This window comes from Ranitomeya variabilis, chromosome 3 (genome assembly GCF_051348905.1).
Source record: "Ranitomeya variabilis isolate aRanVar5 chromosome 3, aRanVar5.hap1, whole genome shotgun sequence".
NCBI classification, from domain to species: domain Eukaryota; kingdom Metazoa; phylum Chordata; class Amphibia; order Anura; family Dendrobatidae; genus Ranitomeya; species Ranitomeya variabilis.
The window spans coordinates 778024607-778043904 of NC_135234.1; the positions used below are offsets into that span (position 1 = coordinate 778024607).

Genomic DNA, 19298 nt, shown 5'->3' on the forward strand with positions numbered 1-19298 from the left:
CATTAACAGGCCCCGGATATCAGCAGGAGGCCAGGACAGGGCTGGGGGTCCGGCGCGGTATACATCGAGCGCTGCGGATGGGACCACCGTGATCAGTTGTATCGTTATCAGTTATGGCACCTTGAGAGTCTTCACACCCCGGAACTTCTCCACATTGTTCACCTTACACCACAAACGTCAATGTATCTTATTGGGATTTTATGTGAAACAAAGTAACAAGTTATGATCCGTCCATCTGTCTTCTTGCTCCCCTTCCGTAATGGGCAGATTTGGGGGGGATACAGCAAATAATCGTCCTGTGGAAAGATTCTCCCCCCGAGCTGTGGATCTGCGGCTCCTCCAGTGACCATCGGCCTCTCGCTGCTTCTCTCATTAGTGCTCCGCTTGCTGGAGATGTCAGGTTAGGTGGGCGGCCATGTCTTGGGAGGTTTGCAGTTGGGCCATACCCCTTACATTTTTGTATGATGGATTGATGCTCCCTGAGAAGTTCAGAGCTTGGGCTATTTTTTATAACCTAACCCTGCTTTACTGTTCTCCATAACCTAACCCTGCTTTACTCTTCTTCATAACCTAACCCCGATTTACTCTTCTTCATAACCTAACCCCCGATTTACTCTTCTCCATAACCTAACCCCGCTTTACTCTTCTCCATAACCTAACCCCGCTTTACTCTTCTGAGTAGGAGACTTAATAGCTTTCTACAAAAATCTGAAGGGTCTGTCACAGTGTAGAAGGATCATCATTATTCTCATTTGTGCAAGGAAAGACTAGAAGCAATGGGATGAAACTGAATGGGAGGAGACACAGATTAGATATTAGAAAAAACTTTTTGACAGTGAGGGTGATCAATGAGTGGAACAGGAGGCCACGAGAGGTGGTGAGTTCACCTGCAATGGAAGTCTTCAAACAGAGGCTGGACAGATATCTCTCTGGGATGGGTTAGTGACGCCTGCATTGAGCCGGGGGTTGGACCAGATGACCCAGGAGGTCCCTTCCAACTCTACCATTCTATGATTCTATGATTCTCCATAAACTTACTGTGCTTTACTCTTCTCCATAACCTAACCCCGCTTTACTCTTCTCCATAACCTAACCGTACTTTACTCTTCTCCATAACCTAACCCCGCTTTACTCTTCTCCATAACCTAACCCCGATTTACTCTTCTCCATAACCTAACCCCGCTTTACTCTTCTCCATAAACTAACTGTGCTTTACTCTTCTCCATAACCTAACCCCGCTTTACTCTTCTCCATAACCTAACCCCGCTTTACTCTTCTCCATAAACTAACTGTGCTTTACTCTTCTCCATAACCTAACCCCGCTTTACTCTTCTCCATAACCTAACCCCGCTTTACTCTTCTCTATAACCTAACCCCGCTTTACTCTTCTCCATAACCTAACCGTACTTTACTGTTCTCCATAACCTAACCCCGCTTTACTCTTCTCCATAAACTAACTGTGCTTTACTCTTCTCCATAACCTAACCCCGCTTTACTCTTCTCCATAACCTAACCCCGCTTTACTCTTCTCTATAACCTAACCCCGCTTTACTCTTCTCCATAACCTAACCCCGCTTTACTCTTTTCTCCTCTTTATCCCTGATTTTTTAGGGGCATCCCACTACAGGGGGCGGAATACTAATGCACCTTACTAAAGTCAGATTTATATTTGTAAAATAGTTAGTACACCTTCTATCATTTCCGTTACACATCAATAACACTTGTTACTTTGTGTTGTATAGCATAAAAACCCAATAAAATACATTTAAGTTTCTGGGAGTAACGTGATATAATGTGGAAAAGATCCGGGGTGTGAAGACTTTTTTCGGACCCTGCATATCAGCCGTGTAGCTCGCTCTGCTCCTGGGAGAGCTGGGTGATGACCGCTATGGCCTCAGTGTTCCTGGTCACATAGTGACGCTTGACCACATGGCTCTACATGACGAGGACACTCCGGAGCTGTAATCGCGGCCATAGTGACCGTCACCGGCCTCCCCAGACACAGAGCCTCCAGCCGATGAGCCGCGACCTCCATCCGACCTACTTGTTATATAGGACTATGTCAGGCCTCCATACATAACTGCTAGGTATACGGATGGTATCGAGCCCATCATAGTCCTCCTTGTCCCAGCGCAGGTAGGCGTCAAACCACACCTGCCGAATCCACAGGTACGCCATCAGGATCTGGTTCCGCTCATCCTGCGAAAGAAACCAGAGTCAGTGATAAGGCCACAAGGATCACCTCCAGAGCTGCACTCACAACGCTGCACTAAGCTAATAGCGGAGATAGGGGCAGGAGGGGCTCAAGGGCAACAATAAATGCCCCAGTGGAGAGGGAGAGCCGTGCACCACTGCCCCCAGCATTTCACCATGGGAAGGAGGAATGTACAGCATCACAGCTGCCGACATGGAGAGTGCAGCTCTGGAGGTGACAGTAGAATAGTGAGTGCAACTCTGGAGGTGACAGCAGAATAGTGACTGTAGCTCTGGAGGTGACAGCAGAATAGTGAGTGCAGCTCTGGTGGTGACAGCAGAATAGTGAGTGCAGCTCTGGAGGTGACAGCAGAATAGAGAGTGCAAATCTGGTGGTGACAGCAGAATAGTGAGTGCAGCCCTGGAGGTGACAGCAGAATAGAGAGTGCAGCTCTGGTGGTGACAGCAGAATAGAGAGTGCAGCTCTGGTGGTGACAGCAGAATAGTGAGTGCAGCTCTGGAGGTGACAGCAGAATAGAGAGTGCAGCTCTGGTGGTGACAGCAGAATAGCGAGTGCAGCTCTGGAGGTGACAGCAGAATAGAGAGTGCAGCTCTGGTGGTGACAGCAGAATAGAGAGTGCAGCTCTGGTGGTGACAGCAGAATAGTAAGTAAGTGTAGCTCTGGAGGTGACAGCAGAATAGTGAGTGCAGCTCTGGTGGAGACAGCAGAATAGTGAATAGTGAGTGCAGCTCTGGTGGTGACAGCAGAATAGTGAGTGCAGCTCTGGAGGTGACAGCAGAATAGAGAGTGCAAATCTGGTGGTGACAGCAGAATAGTGAGTGCAGCCCTGGAGGTGACAGCAGAATAGAGAGTGCAGCTCTGGTGGTGACAGCAGAATAGAGAGTGCAGCTCTGGTGGTGACAGCAGAATAGTGAGTGCAGCTCTGGAGGTGACAGCAGAATAGAGAGTGCAGCTCTGGTGGTGACAGCAGAATAGCGAGTGCAGCTCTGGAGGTGACAGCAGAATAGAGAGTGCAGCTCTGGTGGTGACAGCAGAATAGAGAGTGCAGCTCTGGTGGTGACAGCAGAATAGTAAGTAAGTGTAGCTCTGGAGGTGACAGCAGAATAGTGAGTGCAGCTCTGGTGGAGACAGCAGAATAGTGAATAGTGAGTGCAGCTCTGGAGGTGACAGCAGAATAGTGAGTGCAGCTCTGGAGGTGACAGCAGAATAGAGTGCAGCTCTGGTGGTGACAGCAGAATAGTGAGTGCAGCTCTGGTGGTGACAGCAGAATAGTGAGTGCAGCTCTGGTGGTGACAGCAGAATAGTGAGTGCAGCTCTGGAGGTGACAGCAGAATAGAGAGTGCAGCTCTGGTGGTGACAGCAGAATAGTGAGTGCAGCTCTGGTGGTGACAGCAGAATAGTGAGTGTAGCTCTGGAGGTGACAGCAGAATAGAGAGTGCAGCTCTGGTGGTGACAGCAGAATAGTGAGTGCAGCTCTGGAGGTGACAGCAGAATAGAGAGTGCAGCTCTGGTGGTGACAGCAGAATAGTGAGTGCAGCTCTGGAGGTGACAGCAGAACAGAGAGTGCAGCTCTGGTGGTGACAGCAGAATAGTGAGTGCAGCTCTGGAGGTGACAGCAGAATAGAGAGTGCAGCTCTGGTGGTGACAGCAGAATAGTGAGTGTAGCTCTGGAGGTGACAGCAGAATAGAGAGTGCAGCTCTGGTGGTGACAGCAGATTAGTGAGTGCAGCTCTGGAGGTGACAGCAGAATAGTGAGTGCAGCTCTGGAGGTGACAGCAGAATAGAGAGTGCAGCTCTGGTGGTGACAGCAGAATAGTGAGTGCAGCTCTGGAGGTGACAGCAGAATAGTGAGTGCAGCTCTGGTGGTGAAAGCAGAATAGTGAGTGCAGCTCTGGAGGTGACAGCAGAATAGTGAGTGCAGCTCTGGAGGTGACAGCAGAATAGAGAGTGCAGCTCTGGAGGTGACAGCAGAATAGTGAGTGTAGCTCTGGAGGTGACAGCAGAATAGAGAGTGCAGCTCTGGTGGTGACAGCAGATTAGTGAGTGCAGCTCTGGAGGTGACAGCAGAATAGAGAGTGCAGCTCTGGTGGTGACAGCAGAATAGAGAGTGCAGCTCTGGTGGTGACAGCAGAATAGTGAGTGCAGCTCTGGAGGTGACAGCAGAATAGTGAGTGCAGCTCTGGTGGTGAAAGCAGAATAGAGAGTGCAGCTCTGGAGGTGACAGCAGAATAGTGAGTGCAGCTCTGGAGGTGACAGCAGAATAGTGAGTGCAGCTCTGGTGGTGACTAGAGGATAAGGCTCAGTGGTTAGCACTGTACGGTGTGTGATGCAGTGACCCATGCTGCAGCTAGGTGGCGCTGTATGTGCTCCTTAGGATATGCATGGAGGCGCATCTGTAATGATGATAATGAAACAGTGGCTGGCATGATTGTAAATGGCCGATATGTGTCGCAGAGGGAGTCTGCACTCTAAGCCTGTAGTATTGTTGTTCTGGGACCTGTAGTCCCACAAGTATTTGTACAGTTTGTGAAGGGTTAGCTGGAGAGCAGGGCAGGACTGGCTAACCACACACACCACCCACCTATGGGAGTGGTTACAGCTACCTACATAATGTGACCATGGTGTGGTCACATGGTCTCTGTAATGGAGAGTATGTAGATCCTGGACGGCTTGTGTGTTGGGAGGTCCTGTGTGTGGATCGGATTCCTGAATAGCGCACCGAGAGGCTATGGACCTGAAGACTGAGTGTGTTGGGAGATCCTAGGAGTAGGATGGGATCCCTGAATAGCGCACTGAAAGACCAGTGTTTTGAACGGGTCCCAGGTGGGATGGACATCCTGAACAGCACACGCAGTGGCCTGTGTGTTGGACGGTCCCAAGTGGGGACGGACATCCTGAACAGCACACGGAAAGGCCGAATATCTGCAATGGCACTGCATTGGGGGAGCTACAGCTCATCTGAGGATCTGGACTGTCAGGTGGCCTGGTGAGTGTCCGGGATGGTGATCCCAGGTCGGCAGCTCCCCTGGGAACAAGGACTGACGAGGAGTCAGCGTGTGGAGCAGGAGCTCCAGAAAGGTAACCCAGAGTATGGGGAACTGTGTGCACTGACAGGGGGTCAGTTAATGAACTGTGCAGTCACCCATGGTAACTGCACGGAGAAAGGAACAGCATGTTTAGAGACTGCAACTTAATGTCACCTGTTGGTGCCTATTGTGTTCTATGAAGTATATAACGAACTGTGCATAACCCGGTTTATGACTGCATAATAAAACGCATGGACTGTTTTTGTGAGAAAAACGTGCCTGTGTGACTGAATCCTGTTGCTAAGCGAGTGTCCCCCCAACACAAGCGGTAAGCACTATCTTACAGGTGGCTCAGTAGTTAGCACTGCAGCCTTGCAGCGCTGGGTTCAAATCCAATCAAGGACAACATCTGCATGGAGATTATATCCTGGGATTGCGTGGATTTATGCCACACTCCAAAGACCATTGTGGACAGTAATGATGATGTCCGTAAAGTGCGGTGGGATTAATGGTGCTACACAAATACATAAGAGAGTACAATAAATAAATAAAGAGCTTATAATTTTTCCTCATGTTGTGATACATATGAGGGTTCATGCAGGACACCATTAGGTATGGGAAGCAGCTTATCTTTGGGGGTGACTGTACCATGTCGATGATCTGTGATAGGGTGATCTGTAGGGTCACATTCATAACCTTGTCCATGTCTTCCACTGGCCGCAGAGCATTAGAGTAGTTGGCAAATAAGTCGTTCAACAGTTTGTAGGCGAACTTCCCTTGAGCCCCGAGAACCTCTAAGATATAAGAAAAAAAACAGTATATTTAGGATCCCGGGTCTGAGAATACAGTTCCCCAGAGTGTCCAATGCAACTATACTGCACTATGCTGGGGTCACCACTGACACTATAACACTGAGGACAGAGTGAGAATAACCTGGGGTCACCACTGACACACTAACACTGTGAGGACGGAGTGAGAATAACCTGGGGTCACCACTGACACTATAACACTGTGAGGACGGAGTGAGAATAACCTGGGGTCACCACTGACACTATAACACTGTGAGGACGGAGTGAGAATAACCTGGGGTCACCACTGACACTATAACACTGTGAGGACGGAGTGAGAATAACCTGGGGTCACCACTGACACACTAACACTGTGAGGACATAGTGAGAATAACCTGGGGTCACCACTGACACCATAACACGGTGAGGACGGAGTGAGAATAACCTGGGGTCACCACTGACACTATAACACTGTGAGGACAGAGTGAGAATAACCTGGGGTCACCACTGACACTATAACACTGTGAGGACGGAGTGAGAATAACCTGGGGTCACCACTGACACTATAACACTGTGAGGACAGAGTGAGAATAACCTGGGGTCACCACTGACACTATAACACTGTGAGGACAGAGTGAGAATAACCTGGGGTCACCACTGACACTATAACACTGAGGACATAGTGAGAATAACCTGGGGTCACCACTGACACTATAACACTGTGAGGACAGAGTGAGAATAACCTGGGGTCACCACTGACACTATAACACTGTGAGGACACAGTGAGAATAACCTGGGGTCACCACTGACACTATAACACTGTGAGGACATAGTGAGAATAACCTGGGGTCACCACTGACACTATAACACTGAGGACAGAGTGAGAATAACCTGGCGTCACCACTGACACTATAACACTGAGGACAGAGTGAGAATAACCTGGGGTCACCACTGACACTATGTGGACACAGTGAGAATAACCTGGGGTCACCACTGACACTATAACACTGTGAGGACATAGTGAGAATAACCTGGGGTCACCACTGACATTATAACACTATGAGGACACAGTGAGAATAACCTGGGGTCACCACTGACACTATAACACACTGAGGACGGAGTGAGAATAACCTGGGGTCACCACTGACACTATGAGGACAGAGTGAGAATAACCTGGGGTCACCACTGACACTATAACACTGAGGACAGAGTGAGAATAACCTGGGGTCACCACTGACACTATAACACTGTGAGGACGGAGTGAGAATAACCTGGGGTCACCACTGACACTATAACACTGTGAGGACGGAGTGAGAATAACCTGGGGTCACCACTGACACTATAACACTGTGAGGACGGAGTGAGAATAACCTGGGGTCACCACTGACACTATAACACTGTGAGGACGGAGTGAGAATAACCTGGGGTCACCACTGACACTATAACACTGTGAGGACACAGTGAGAATAACCTGGGGTCACCACTGACACTATAACACGGTGAGGATGGAGTGAGAATAACCTGGGGTCACCACTGACACTATAACACGGTGAGGATGGAGTGAGAATAACCTGGGGTCACCACTGACACTATAACACTGTGAGGACATAGTGAGGATAACCTGGGGTCACCACTGACACACTAACACTGTGAGGACAGAGTGAGAATAACCTGGGGTCACCACTGACACTATAACACTGTGAGGACAGAGTGAGAATAACCTGGGGTCACCACTGACACTATAACACTGTGAGGACGGAGTGAGAATAACCTGGGGTCACCACTGACACCATAACACTGTGAGGACGGAGTGAGAATAACCTGGGGTCACCACTGACACTATAACACTGAGGACATAGTGAGAATAACCTGGGGTCACCACTGACACTATAACACTGTGAGGACAGAGTGAGAATAACCTGGGGTCACCACTGACACTATAACACTGTGAGGACGGAGTGAGAATAACCTGGGGTCACCACTGACACCATAACACTGTGAGGATGGAGTGAGAATAACCTGGGGTCACCACTGACACTATAACACTGAGGACAGAGTGAGAATAACCTGGGGTCACCACTGACACTATAACACTGAGAACACAGTGAGAATAACCTGGGGTCACCACTGACACTATAACCCTGAGGACACAGTGAGAATAACCTGGGGTCACCACTGACACTATAACACTATGAGGACGGAGTGAGAATAACCTGGGGTCACCACTGACACTATAACACTGTGAGGACGGAGTGAGAATAACCTGGGGTCACCACTGACACTATAACACTGTGAGGACGGAGTGAGAATAACCTGGGGTCACCACTGACACTATAACACTGTGAGGACGGAGTGAGAATAACCTGGGGTCACCACTGACACTATAACACTGTGAGGACGGAGTGAGAATAACCTGGGGTCACCACTGACACTATAACACTGAGGACACAGTGAGAATAACCTGGGGTCACCACTGACACTATAACACTATGAGGACGGAGTGAGAATAACCTGGGGTCACCACTGACACTATAACACTGTGAGGACGGAGTGAGAATAACCTGGGGTCACCACTGACACTATAACACTGTGAGGACGGAGTGAGAATAACCTGGGGTCACCACTGACACTATAACACTGTGAGGACGGAGTGAGAATAACCTGGGGTCACCACTGACACTATAACACTGAGGACACAGTGAGAAAAACCTGGGGTCACCACTGACACTATAACACTGTGAGGAAGGAGTGAGAATAACCTGGGGTCACCACTGACACTATAACACTGTGAGGACGGAGTGAGAATAACCTGGGGTCACCACTGACACTATAACACTGTGAGGACGGAGTGAGAATAACCTGCGGTCACCACTGACACTATAACACTGTGAGGACAGAGTGAGAATAACCTGGGGTCACCACTGACACTATAACACTGAGAACACAGTGAGAATAACCTGGGGTCACCACTGACACCATAACACGGTGAGGATGGAGTGAGAATAACCTGGGGTCACCACTGACACTATAACACTGAGGACAGAGTGAGAATAACCTGGGGTCACCACTGACACTATAACACTGAGGACACAGTGAGAATAACCTGGGGTCACCACTGACACTATAACACTGAGGACAGAGTGAGAATAACCTGGGGTCACCACTGACACTATAACACTGTGAGGACGGAGTGAGAATAACCTGGGGTCACCACTGACACTATAACACTGAGGACACAGTGAGAATAACCTGGGGTCACCACTGACACTATAACACTGAGGACAGAGTGAGAATAACCTGGGGTCACCACTGACACTATAACACTGTGAGGACGGAGTGAGAATAACCTGGGGTCACCACTGACACTATAACACTGAGGACAGAGTGAGAATAACCTGGGGTCACCACTGACACTATAACACTGTGAGGACACAGTGAGAATAACCTGGGGTCACCACTGACACTATAACACTGTGAGGACGGAGTGAGAATAACCTGGGGTCACCACTGACACTATAACACTGAGGACAGAGTGAGAATAACCTGGGGTCACCACTGACACTATAACACTGTGAGGACACAGTGAGAATAACCTGGGGTCACCACTGACACTATAACACTGTGAGGACGGAGTGTGAATAACCTGGGGTCACCACTGACACTATAACACTGAGGACAGAGTGAGAATAACCTGGGGTCACCACTGACACTATAACACTATAGGGGATAGGGGAAAATATGTGTAAGTGGGTTGAGAGCTGGCTCAGGGATAGGAAACAAAGGGTGGTTATTAATGGAGCACACTCGGACTGGGTCACGGTTAGCAGTGGGGTACCACAGGGGTCAGTATTGGGCCCTCTTCTTTTTAACATATTTATTAATGACCTTGTAGGGGACATTCAGAGTAGAATTTCAATATTTGCAGATGACACTAAACTCTGCAGGGTAATCAATACAGGGGAAGACAATTTTATATTACAGGATGATTTATGTAAACTAGAAGCTTGGGCTGATAAATGGCAAATGAGCTTTAATGGGGATAAATGTAAGGTCATGCACTTGGGTAGAAGTAATAAGATGTATAAATATGTGCTTAATTCTAAAACTCTGGGCAAAACCGTCAATGAAAAAGACCTGGGTGTATGGGTGGATGACAAACTCATATTCAGTGGCCAGTGTCAGGCAGCTGCTACAAAGGCAAATAAAATAATGGGATGTATTAAAAGAGGCATAGATGCTCATGAGGAGAACATAATTTTACCTCTATACAAGTCACTAGTGCGACCACACTTAGAATACTGTGCACAGTTCTGGTCTCCGGTGTATAAGAAAGACATAGCTGAACTGGAGCGGGTGCAGAGAAGAGCGACCAAGGTTATTAGAGGACTGGGGGGTCTGCAATACCAAGATAGGTTATTACACTTGGGGCTATTTAGTTTGGAAAAACGAAGACTAAGGGGTGATCTTATGTTAATGTATAAATATATGAGGGGACAGTACAAAGACCTTTCTGATGATCTTTTTAATCATAGACCTGAGACAGGGACAAGGGGGCATCCTCTACGTCTGGAGGAAAGAAGGTTTAAGCATAATAACAGACGCGGATTCTTTCCTGTAAGAGCAGTGAGACTATGGAACTCTCTGCCGTATGATGTTGTAATGAGTGATTCATTAATTAAATTTAAGAGGGGACTGGATACTTTTCTGGAAAAGTATAATGTTACAGGGTATATACACTAGATTCCTTGATAGGGTGTTGATCCAGGGAACTAGTCTGATTGCCGTATGTGGAGTCGGGAAGGAATTTTTTTCCCCATGGTGGAGTTACTCTTTGCCACATGGGGTTTTTTTGCCTTCCTCTGGATCATCATGTTAGGGCATGTTAGGTTAGGCTATGGGGTGAACTAGATGGACTTACAGTCTTCCTTCAACCTTAATAACTATGTAACTATGTAACTATGTATGTAACTATGAGGACAGAGTGAGAATAACCTGGGGTCACCACTGACACTATAACACTGTGAGGACACAGTGAGAATAACCTGGGGTCACCACTGACACTATAACACTGTGAGGACAGAGTGAGAATAACCTGCGGTCACCACTGACACTATAACACTGTGAGGACAGAGTGAGAATAACCTGGGGTCACCACTGACACTATAACACTGTGAGGACGGAGTGAGAATAACCTGGGGTCACCACTGACACTATAACACTGTGAGGACAGAGTGAGAATAACCTGGGGTCACCACTGACACTATAACACTGAGGACAGAGTGAGAATAACCTGGGGTCACCACTGACACTATAACACTGTGAGGACGGAGTGAGAATAACCTGGGGTCACCACTGACACTATAACACTGTGAGGACGGAGTGAGAATAACCTGGGGTCACCACTGACACTATAACACTGTGAGGACGGAGTGTGAATAACCTGGGGTCACCACTGACACTATAACACTGAGGACAGAGTGAGAATAACCTGGGGTCACCACTGACACTATAACACTATAGGGGATAGGGGAAAATATGTGTAAGTGGGTTGAGAGCTGGCTCAGGGATAGGAAACAAAGGGTGGTTATTAATGGAGCACACTCGGACTGGGTCACGGTTAGCAGTGGGGTACCACAGGGGTCAGTATTGGGCCCTCTTCTTTTTAACATATTTATTAATGACCTTGTAGGGGGCATTCAGAGTAGAATTTCAATATTTGCAGATGACACTAAACTGCAGGGTAATCAATACAGGGGAGGACAATTTTATATTACAGGATGATTTATGTAAACTAGAAGCTTGGGCTGATAAATGGCAAATGAGCTTTAATGGGGATAAATGTAAGGTCATGCACTTGGGTAGAAGTAATAAGATGTATAACTATGTGCTTAATTCTAAAACTCTGGGCAAAACCGTCAATGAAAAAGACCTGGGTGGATGACAAACTCATATTCAGTGGCCAGTGTCAGGCAGCTGCTACAAAGGCAAATAAAATAATGGGATGTATTAAAAGAGGCATAGATGCTCATGAGGAGAACATAATGTTACCTCTATACAAGTCACTAGTGCGACCACACTTAGAATACTGTGCACAGTTCTGGTCTCCGGTGTATAAGAAAGACATAGCTGAACTGGAGCGGGTGCAGAGAAGAGCGACCAAGGTTATTAGAGGACTGGGGGGTCTGCAATACCAAGATAGGTTATTACACTTGGGGCTATTTAGTTTGGAAAAACGAAGACTAAGGGGTGATCTTATGTTAATGTATAAATATATGAGGGGACAGTACAAAGACCTTTCTGATGATCTTTTTAATCATAGACCGGTGACAGGGACAAGGGGGCATCCTCTACGTCTGGAGTAGTGTTGAGCATTCCGATACTGCAAGTATCGGGTATCGGCCGATACTTGCTGTATCGGAATTTCCGATACCGAGATCCGATACTTTTGTGGTATCGGGTATCGGGTATCGCAACAACATTAATGTAATAATGTGTAAAAAAGAGAATTAAAATAAAAAATATCGCTATACTCACCTGTCCGACGCAGCCGGGACCTCAGCGAGGGAACCGGCAGCGTTGTTTGTTTAAATTTCGCGCTTTTACTTGGTTACGTGAAGTCCCGGCTTGTGATTGGTCAGGGCGGCCATGTTGCCGGGACGCGGACCAATCACAGCAAGCCGTGACGAAATTACGTCACGGCTTGCTGTGATTGGTCCGCGTCCCGGCAACATGGCCGCCATTAACCAATCACAAGCCGTGACGTCACGGGAGGCTGGACATGCGCGTATTTTGAAAAGCGCGCGTGTCCAGCCTCCAGTGACGTCCCGGCAACATGGCCGCCATTAACCAATCACAAGCCGGGACGTCACGGGAGGCTGGACATGCGCGTATTTTGAAAAGCGCGCGTGTCCAGCCTCCAGTGACGTCCCGGCAACATGGCCGCCATTAACCAATCACAAGCCGGGACGTCACGGGAGGCTGGACATGCGCGTATTTTGAAAAGCGCGCGTGTCCAGCCTCCAGTGACGTCCCGGCAACATGGCCGCCATTAACCAATCACAAGCCGGGACGTCACGGGAGGCTGGACATGCGCGTATTTTGAAAAGCGCGCGTGTCCAGCCTCCAGTGACGTCCCGGCAACATGGCCGCCATTAACCAATCACAAGCCGGGACGTCACGGGAGGCTGGACATGCGCGTATTTTGAAAAGCGCGCGTGTCCAGCCTCCAGTGACGTCCCGGCAACATGGCCGCCATTAACCAATCACAAGCCGGGACGTCACGGGAGGCTGGACATGCGCATATTTTGAAAAGCGCGCGTGTCCAGCCTCCAGTGACGTCCTGGCAACATGGCCGCCATTAACCAATCACAAGCCGGGACGTCACTGGAGGCTGGACACGCGCGCTTTTCAAAATACGCGCATGTCCAGCCTCCCGTGACGTCACGGCTTGTGATTGGTTAATGGCGGCCATGTTGCCGGGACGCGGACCAATCACAGCAAGCCGTGACGTAATTTCGTCACGGCTTGCTGTGATTGGTCCGCGTCCCGGCAACATGGCCGCCCTGACCAATCACAAGCCGGGACTTCACGTAACCAAGTAAAAGCGCGAATTTTAAACAAACAACGCTGCCGGTTCCCTCGCTGAGGTCCCGGCTGCGTCGGACAGGTGAGTATAGCGATATTTTTTATTTTAATTCTTTATTTTACACATTAATATGGTTCCCAGGGCCTGAAGGAGAGTTTCCTCTCCTTCAGACCCTGGGAACCATCAGGAATACCGTCCGATACTTGAGTCCCATTGACTTGTATTGGTATCGGGTATTGGTATCGGATTGGATCCGATACTTTGCCGGTATCGGCCGATACTTTCCGATACTGATACTTTCAAGTATCGGACGGTATCGCTCAACACTAGTCTGGAGGAAAGAAGGTTTAAGCATAATAACAGACGCGGATTCTTTACTGTAAGAGCAGTGAGACTATGGAACTCTCTGCCGTATGATGTTGTAATGAGTGATTCATTAATTAAATATAAGAGGGGACTGGATACCTTTCTGGAAAAGTATAATGTTACAGGGTATATACACTAGATTCCTTGATAAGGCGTTGATCCAGGGAACTAGTCTGATTGCCGTATGTGGAGTCGGGAAGGAATTTTTTTCCCCATGGTGGAGTTACTCTTTGCCACATGGTTTTTTTTTGCCTTCCTCTGGATCAACATGTTAGGGCATGTTAGGTTAGGCTATGGGGTGAACTAGATGGACTTACAGTCTTCCTTCAACCTTAATAACTATGTAACTATGTAACTATGTATGTAACTATGAGGACAGAGTGAGAATAACCTGGGGTCACCACTGACACTATGAGGACAGAGTGAGAATAACCTGGGGTCACCACTGACACCATAACACTGTGAGGACATAGTGAGAATAACCTGGGGTCACCACTGACACTATAACACTGTGAGGACGGAGTGAGAATAACCTGGGGGCACCACTGACATTATAACACTGTGAGGACAGAGTGAGAATAACCTGGGGTCACCACTGACACTATAACACTGTGAGGACACAGTGAGAATAACCTGGGGTCACCACTGACACTATAACACTGTGAGGACAGAGTGAGAATAACCTGGGGTCACCACTGACACTATAACACTGTGAGGACGGAGTGAGAATAACCTGGGGTCACCACTGACACTATAACACTGTGAGGACAGAGTGAGAATAACCTGGGGTCACCACTAACACTATAACACTGAGGACATAGTGAGAATAACCTGGGGTCACCACTGACACTATAACACTGTGAGGACGGAGTGAGAATAACCTGGGGTCACCACTGACACTATAACACTGAGGACGGAGTGAGAATAACCTGGGGTCACCACTGACACTATAACACTGTGAGGACGGAGTGAGAATAACCTGGGGTCACCACTGACACTATAACACTGTGAGGACACAGTGAGAATAACCTGGGGTCACCACTGACACTATAACACTATGAGGACACAGTGAGAATAACCTGGGGTCACCACTGACACTATAACACTGTGAGGACATAGTGAGAATAACCTGGGGTCACCACTGACATTATAACACTATGAGGACACAGTGAGAATAACCTGGGGTCACCACTGACACTATAACACTGTGAGGACGGAGTGAGAATAACCTGGGGTCACCACTGACATTATAACACACTGAGGACAGAGTGAGAATAACCTGGGGTCACCACTGACATTATAACACTGTGAGGACAGAGTGAGAATAACCTGGGGTCACCACTGACACTATAACACTGTGAGGACACAGTGAGAATAACCTGGGGTCACCACTGACACTATAACACTGTGAGGACGGAGTGAGAATAACCTGGGGTCACCACTGACACTATAACACTGTGAGGACACAGTGAGAATAACCTGGGGTCACCACTGACACTATAACACTGTGAGGACGGAGTGAGAATAACCTGGGGTCACCACTGACACCATAACACTGTGAGGACATAGTGAGAATAACCTGGGGTCACCACTGACACTATAACACTGAGGACACAGTGAGAATAACCTGGGGTCACCACTGACACTAGAACACTGTGAGGACAGAGTGAGAATAACCTGGGGTCACCACTGACACTATAACACTGTGAGGACACAGTGAGAATAACCTGGGGTCACCACTGACACTATAACACTGTGAGGATGGAGTGAGAATAACCTGGGGTCACCACTGACACTATAACACTGTGAGGACGGAGTGAGAATAACCTGGGGTCACCACTGACACTAGAACACTGTGAGGACACAGTGAGAATAACCTGGGGTCACCACTGACACTATAACACTATGAGGACACAGTGAGAATAACCTGGGGTCACCACTGACACTATAACACTATGAGGACGGAGTGAGAATAACCTGGGGTCACCACTGACACTATAACACTATGAGGACGGAGTGAGAATAACCTGGGGTCACCACTGACACTATAACACTGAGGACAGAGTGAGAATAACCTGGGGTCACCACTGACACTAGAACACTGTGAGGACAGAGTGAGAATAACCTGGGGTCACCACTGACACTATAACACTGTGAGGACAGAGTGAGAATAACCTGGGGTCACCACTGACACTAGAACACTGTGAGGACACAGTGAGAGTAACCTGGGGTCACCACTGACACTATAACACTGAGGACAGAGTGAGAATAACCTGGGGTCACCACTGACACTGTAACACTGTGAGGACACAGTGAGAATAACCTGGGGTCACCACTGACACTATAACACTGTGAGGACGGAGTGAGAATAACCTGGGGTCACCACTGACACTATAACACTGAGGACGGAGTGAGAATAACCTGGGGGCACCACTGACACTATAACACTGTGAGGACGGAGTGAGAATAACCTGGGGTCACCACTGACACTATAACACTGTGAGGACGGAGTGAGAATAACCTGGGGTCACCACTGACACTAGAACACTGAGGACGGAGTGAGAATAACCTGGGGTCACCACTGACACTATAACACTATGAGGACGGAGTGAGAATAACCTGGGGTCACCACTGACACTATAACACTAAGGACACAGTGAGAATAACCTGGGGTCACCACTGACACTATAACACTGTGAGGACGGAGTGAGAATAACCTGGGGTCACCACTGACACTATAACACTGAGGACACAGTGAGAATAACCTGGGGTCACCACTGACACTAGAACACTGTGAGGACAGAGTGAGAATAACCTGGGGTCACCACTGACACTATAACACTGTGAGGACGGAGTGAGAATAACCTGGGGTCACCACTGACACTATAACACTGAGGACATAGTGAGAATAACCTGGGGTCACCACTGACACTATAACACTGTGAGGACGGAGTGAGAATAACCTGGGGTCACCACTGACACCATAACACTGTGAGGACATAGTGAGAATAACCTGGGGTCACCACTGACACTATAACACTGAGGACACAGTGAGAATAACCTGGGGTCACCACTGACACTAGAACACTGTGAGGACAGAGTGAGAATAACCTGGGGTCACCACTGACACTATAACACTGTGAGGATGGAGTGAGAATAACCTGGGGTCACCACTGACACTATAACACTGTGAGGACGGAGTGAGAATAACCTGGGGTCACCACTGACACTATAACACTGAGGACAGAGTGAGAATAACCTGGGGTCACCACTGACACTATAACACTGTGAGGACACAGTGAGAATAACCTGGGGTCACCACTGACACTATAACACTGTGAGGACGGAGTGAGAATAACCTGGGGTCACCACTGACACTATAACACTGTGAGGACGGAGTGAGAATAACCTGGGGTCACCACTGACACTAGAACACTGTGAGGACAGAGTGAGAATAACCTGGGGTCACCACTGACACTATAACACTGTGAGGACGGAGTGAGAATAACCTGGGGTCACCACTGACACTAGAACACTGTGAGGACACAGTGAGAATAACCTGGGGTCACCACTGACACTATAACACTATGAGGACACAGTGAGAATAACCTGGGGTCACCACTGACACTATAACACTATGAGGACGGAGTGAGAATAACCTGGGGTCACCACTGACACTATAACACTATGAGGACGGAGTGAGAATAACCTGGGGTCACCACTGACACTATAACACTGAGGACAGAGTGAGAATAACCTGGGGTCACCACTGACACTAGAACACTGTGAGGACAGAGTGAGAATAACCTGGGGTCACCACTGACACTATAACACTGTGAGGACAGAGTGAGAATAACCTGGGGTCACCACTGACACTAGAACACTGTGAGGACACAGTGAGAGTAACCTGGGGTCACCACTGACACTATAACACTGAGGACAGAGTGAGAATAACCTGGGGTCACCACTGACACTGTAACACTGTGAGGACACAGTGAGAATAACCTGGGGTCACCACTGACACTATAACACTGTGAGGACGGAGTGAGAATAACCTGGGGTCACCACTGACACTATAACACTGAGGACGGAGTGAGAATAACCTGGGGGCACCACTGACACTATAACACTGTGAGGACGGAGTGAGAATAACCTGGGGTCACCACTGACACTATAACACTGTGAGGACGGAGTGAGAATAACCTGGGGTCACCACTGACACTAGAACACTGAGGACGGAGTGAGAATAACCTGGGGTCACCACTGACACTATAACACTATGAGGACGGAGTGAGAATAACCTGGGGTCACCACTGACACTATAACACTAAGGACACAGTGAGAATAACCTGGGGTCACCACTGACACTATAACACTGTGAGGACGGAGTGAGAATAACCTGGGGTCACCACTGACACTATAACACTGAGGACACAGTGAGAATAACCTGGGGTCACCACTGACACTATAACACTGTGAGGACGGAGTGAGAATAACCTGGGGTCACCACTGACACTAGAACACTGTGAGGACAGAGTGAGAATAACCTGGGGTCACCACTGACACTATAACACTGTGAGGACGGAGTGAGAATAACCTGGGGTCACCACTGACACTATAACACTGAGGACATAGTGAGAATAACCTGGGGTCACCACTGACACTATAACACTGTGAGGACACAGTGAGAATAACCTGGGGTCACCACTGACACTATAACACTGTGAGGACGGAGTGAGAATAACCTGGGGTCACCACTGACACTATAACACTGTGAGGACAGAGTGAGAATAACCTGGGGTCACCACTGACACTATAACACTGTGAGGACGGAGTGAGAATAACCTGGGGTCACCACTGACACACTAACACTGTGAGGACACAGTGAGAATAACCTGGGGTCACCACTGACACTAGAACACTGAGGACACAGTGAGAATAAACAATAAATATATATATACACACACACAGGGTGTGTATGGGTATGCGCTGATATAAATAACGGAGATGCTGGTAAAACCTGAAATAGTAATAAAGAAACGGAAAACGTTTAAAACACCTAAAATTAGTACAGATCCCAGAAGAAAGGTCTGACGCCCGAGTAGATGTTAGTAAAAGCCTGGTGTATTCAATTAAATATGTAGATAGAGCACTAAATGCTTTCTAATATAATTTCTTCCTACCTCCGTTGCAGGCTAGCAGTCTTAGGACTTGATTCCATTTCCAAAAGAGTTTTCAATACACGAAGATGTAGGATATAGGTGGGTGGATGCCCCGGCCGGCGGCAAGCCACCATCAAAGATCTTCCAGGTGGGAAC

At 48.3% G+C, this 19298-nt stretch overlaps 1 protein-coding gene across 1 annotated transcript in view; it reads right to left on the reverse strand.

Moving 5' to 3' along the window:
* CHRNA10 (cholinergic receptor nicotinic alpha 10 subunit) overlaps nucleotides 1-19298 on the reverse strand; it is a 140711-nt gene that overhangs the window by 61819 nt on the left and 59594 nt on the right. Inside the window, exons 2-3 of the mRNA XM_077298921.1 lie at nucleotides 5890-6035; nucleotides 2045-2199 (exon numbers count right to left, since the gene is read on the reverse strand). Of these exons, the coding sequence (XP_077155036.1) occupies nucleotides 2045-2199; nucleotides 5890-6035 (301 nt within the window). The remainder of the gene's footprint in view (nucleotides 1-2044; nucleotides 2200-5889; nucleotides 6036-19298) is intronic.